Source organism: Amphimedon queenslandica, unplaced genomic scaffold (genome assembly GCF_000090795.2).
Source record: "Amphimedon queenslandica unplaced genomic scaffold, v1.1 AMPQUscaffold_12354, whole genome shotgun sequence".
NCBI classification, from domain to species: Eukaryota; Metazoa; Porifera; class Demospongiae; order Haplosclerida; family Niphatidae; genus Amphimedon; species Amphimedon queenslandica.
The window spans coordinates 8047-12038 of NW_003547409.1; the positions used below are offsets into that span (position 1 = coordinate 8047).

The following is a 3992-nucleotide window of genomic DNA, read 5'->3' on the forward strand; positions in this document are numbered from 1 at the left end:
CCCATGATCACTACATGTGGCCTCTTGAGGATTTGGCAAAACTGCTGTCTTCTTTGTTAGACTGTACATCTCTTTGAGGTCGTTGAGGTGGAATGCTACAGGAAAGGCTCCTGATCCTTCTTCTAGTAACTCTGTACAATGACGACAAGTGGGACAAGAGAGGTAATAGGTCTCATTCTTCTTATCCAGAGGTAATCCCTCCAGACAGTGCTCACAGAATGAATGTAGACAAGGTAAAGTCTTAGGGTTGGTATAGTGGTCAAGACACACAGGACAGGTGAGCTGTTCCTCCAGTTTGAGTCTGAGACCAGAAGATGGTTTGGTTGCCATTTCAAGAAAAGAATAAATTGTGTACGTAAAGCAAGAATGAAAAATGAAGAGAGATAAAGGTAGAAGACGGTAAATGAAGATAGAGCAAGAACGAAAGATAAGAAAATGAAGAAGATGGAAGGAGGTCAGCTAGACACAAAAAGTGGGTGATACCTTAAATATATTCAAAGATCTTGTGACTAAAGGAAGTTATGATAGTACATAATCAATCCTGGCTTTACTATAGCACCCACTGCACCCAATGTACATGTACATGAACCTTATTACCTGATGAATGTACATGTATGTAATTTAATGTACCGCACTTCCTTAAATAAAAGCCCGGGCGTCTATTTCATAAAATGGTATTTGGACCTCGGAAAAATATATAAAAAATAAAAAAACTTAGGCCCAGAGCAAGATTCAAACCCATGACCTCATGCTTTTGACTTTTAGAACTTCAGGCATTATCCACTGGACTACTGAGGCACTCCTGGGTTAGTGTTGCGTATTTATAGTTAAATTGTATTGCTACCCCGGCGTTTATTCGAATGCGGCTTCTATTTAAGGATTTACGGTACATGTAAAAAGATCTTATGACTAAAGGAAGTTATAATGATTCCTGGCATCACCATAGCAACCAGTGCAGTACATGAACCCTTCATTTTCTTTCCTAAACCCTTGAGAAAAGAGTTACTGCATTTCAGTTAAGCTTATACATGTATATACTATGCCATTGAACAGTATCAGGATCCTTACATCAACAAAGAAGACATTCATATCTTCTTTCTTAACCTATACTTGCTGCTAAAGAAATCCCTAACACTGATGGACAGTATAGTTCAGCCTTATAAACCACTATTGTATTTTACTCATTTCATTTCTTGTGACTTTCATTGCAAGCAATTAGGTTATATTTAATACATGTACATGTATATTAAAATTATCAATTAATTAAAAAACATAAAGGGACTCCCCCTTGTTACGCCCTGACATATAAGTATGCATAAAAATTACTTCGTAAAAAATAAACTGCATAATGTAATAATTATCACATTATTAATAAATAATACATTTATATTTATTATCAATTTATTCAAACCTGAAAATTGCCTGCATAGTTCTGGCAGTATAGTAGGATAGTCGTCAATTATTAACGAGGGGGCGGAGTCACAATCAGGTGTGACTGCCGGGAGAGAGGGAGGTGTGAAGTCATTGCGCAATAGATCGTGTCTTTTTCCGATGACAGCAGCTGCACATAACATGTCAATACAACATAATAATAAATAATGAGAATTAACCAAATCATCACTTATGAGTGGGAACTGATCTGTATAGATAATGGAGGAGAGAGAGAGAGAGAGAGAGAGAGAGGGAGAGAGAGAGGGAGAGAGGGAGAGAGAGAGGGAGAGGGAGAGAGAGAGAGAGAGAGGGAGAGGGAGAGAGGAGAGAGAAAATTGTTCCGTATAGAGGTTTTATTTTGATGGTAGAAATAAATTTCGCAAATCTTATCTTCTACAGCCATTTTTCCTAGTGTGCCACACCTCTTTTGTAGAATTCAATGTTGCAAATTTAATGAAAACGTGAAATTAGCGAAATTTATTTCCAGTGAATTATAACCACTATACAGTATATGTACACATACACAAGATTACATGTTGTTGCTCAAAAGGTTTAAAAGATGAACTGATCTCATTGTTTGGTCAGGCCTGAAATGTATTTAAACAATACAGTTCATGTACATGTACAGGTTTACTCAAGGAAAGTCAAAGTTTTTTAAATGGCAAAATTCTTATTTTCTTGCCGTCGTTTTAAATGACGATTGAAATAAAACTAACTTTTAATGTGAATGTAGAGTATCCAACCAAAATGAAACAACTGACTGGAAGTACAGGGACGAGACCTGGAGAGAGAGGGGGGAGAGAGAGAGAGAGAGAGGGAGAGAGAAAGAGAGAGGGGGGGGAGAGAGAGAGAGAGGGAGGGAGAGAGAAAGAGAGAGGGGGGAGAGAGAGAGGGAGGGAGAGAGAGAGAGGGGGGGAGAGAGAGAGAGGGAGGGAGAGAGAGAGAGAGGGGGGGAGAGAGAGAGGGAGGGAGAGAGAGGGAGAGAGGGAGGGGAGAGAGAGAGAGAGGGAGGGTATTACATTGTAACTAGGGCTGAAATGAATAGTGAGATATTCAAATATTTGTTCGTTAAAGCAATATTCAAATAGTTTTTTTGCTATTCAAACTATTTGCCTAATAAAATTATTAATGGTTATTGCAATAATTAACGACCACGCCCACCACATGTCACCTGCACAGGCTGCTTTCTTAGTCTGTTTCTTGGTCTGTTTACTTACCAACTTGCTAAATACTGATGCTGTGGCCAGGGAAAGTGGTTCTCAATCTCTAAGAAGCTCTGTTTGGCATCATTTTGAAAAGTTTAACACCAAAAAGGTAGTTTATAATCATTCAGCAATAACAGTTTAATTATTCAAATATTCGTTCGTTTAGCTGCCAATTATTTGAATAGTGGAAAATACTATTCGTTTCAGCACTAATTGTAACTGGATCAATACTATTATATTCATTAATGCTATTTTGGCATAAGATCAGTTATAGTCACTAGTGTACATCACATAGTAGGTGGAGTAGTGCTGACTCAACCTGTTTACTAAACCAGTTTATTCAAGGAGATATGTCACTGATTAACAAGCACCAGCAACCAATGTACATTGTACATGTACTGTACATGCAGGTCAGATGGAATTTTAAAGTTGTTCAGAAATTAGGCAAAAATCCCTCTAGTATGCTTATACATGTTCTTATGTTGCGTAGAAAGTTTGAGCTGATTCCAATGAAAATTAGATTTTTTACAAAAAGGTTAAAGTTACTCCAAAATTGGGTAAAAGTCCCTGTACTATAGTACAGGGTCACGGGCCAAATTTCGCCAAAAAATAAAAGTGAAAATTTCTCCAATTTTATTACATTTCCTGATACATATACATGTTCTTATGTTGTGTAGAAAGTTTGAGCTGATTCCGATCAAAATTAAATTTTTTTATAAATTTTAAAAGTTACTCCAAAATTGGATAAAAGTCCCTGTACTATTAGTAACGCGGTAGCGTTACTAAGTAGGATTCACCCCCAAACAAAATGGCTGCCACGACTTTTGCAGCCTTGCTATACCGGGAAAACGAGCTCCTATGCTTACCAGACTTTATAGAGGACCTTATCTTGACCAGAGGACTCCAATGGTACAACTAGCGTGGCTCTAGACCTTGTCTAAGCGAAAAGTCAAAAATCGGCGAACCGGCCGTTTTGTTCAGCCACCTTTTTTCATCTTCATCATCTTCATCATCATCAAGTCCTGTCAATCCAGTTGTCGGTGTGTATCTTGGTATCAGTTGATGCTACAAGGATAATTCTTACACCAATCTACTCCAAAAGTCTATGCGCAGGTCCATGTCCCATCAGATCATTCTTCAAGAAAGGAAAAAGTGATACTATGACTGCTGGATCGAGCCATCTTAGCTGCATGCCGCCATTTTGGTAATTAAAGAAGCATGTGCTCCAAAAATTTGGGTGTGGTCACGCATGCTCAGATCTGCAGCTCTAATTAATCGGATGGAAAATTTAAAAATGTAAGTCAAGGTAGGTAAAATTATTGTTTTCTTTATTGACGCATGATGTTTTATACAGGT

At 37.9% G+C, this 3992-nt stretch overlaps 1 protein-coding gene across 1 annotated transcript in view; it reads right to left on the minus strand.

Annotated features, from left to right (window-relative positions):
- The window catches only part of LOC109587976 (retinoblastoma-like protein 2), a 6512-nt gene extending 4289 nt beyond the window's left edge, over window positions 1–2223 (minus strand). The window contains exons 1-2 of the mRNA XM_020004188.1: window positions 2148–2223; window positions 1412–1639 (exon numbers count right to left, since the gene is read on the minus strand). Of these exons, the coding sequence (XP_019859747.1) occupies window positions 1412–1574 (163 nt within the window). The 5' untranslated portion in view covers window positions 1575–1639; window positions 2148–2223. The remainder of the gene's footprint in view (window positions 1–1411; window positions 1640–2147) is intronic.
- Between the last annotated feature and the right edge of the window lie 1769 nt (window positions 2224–3992).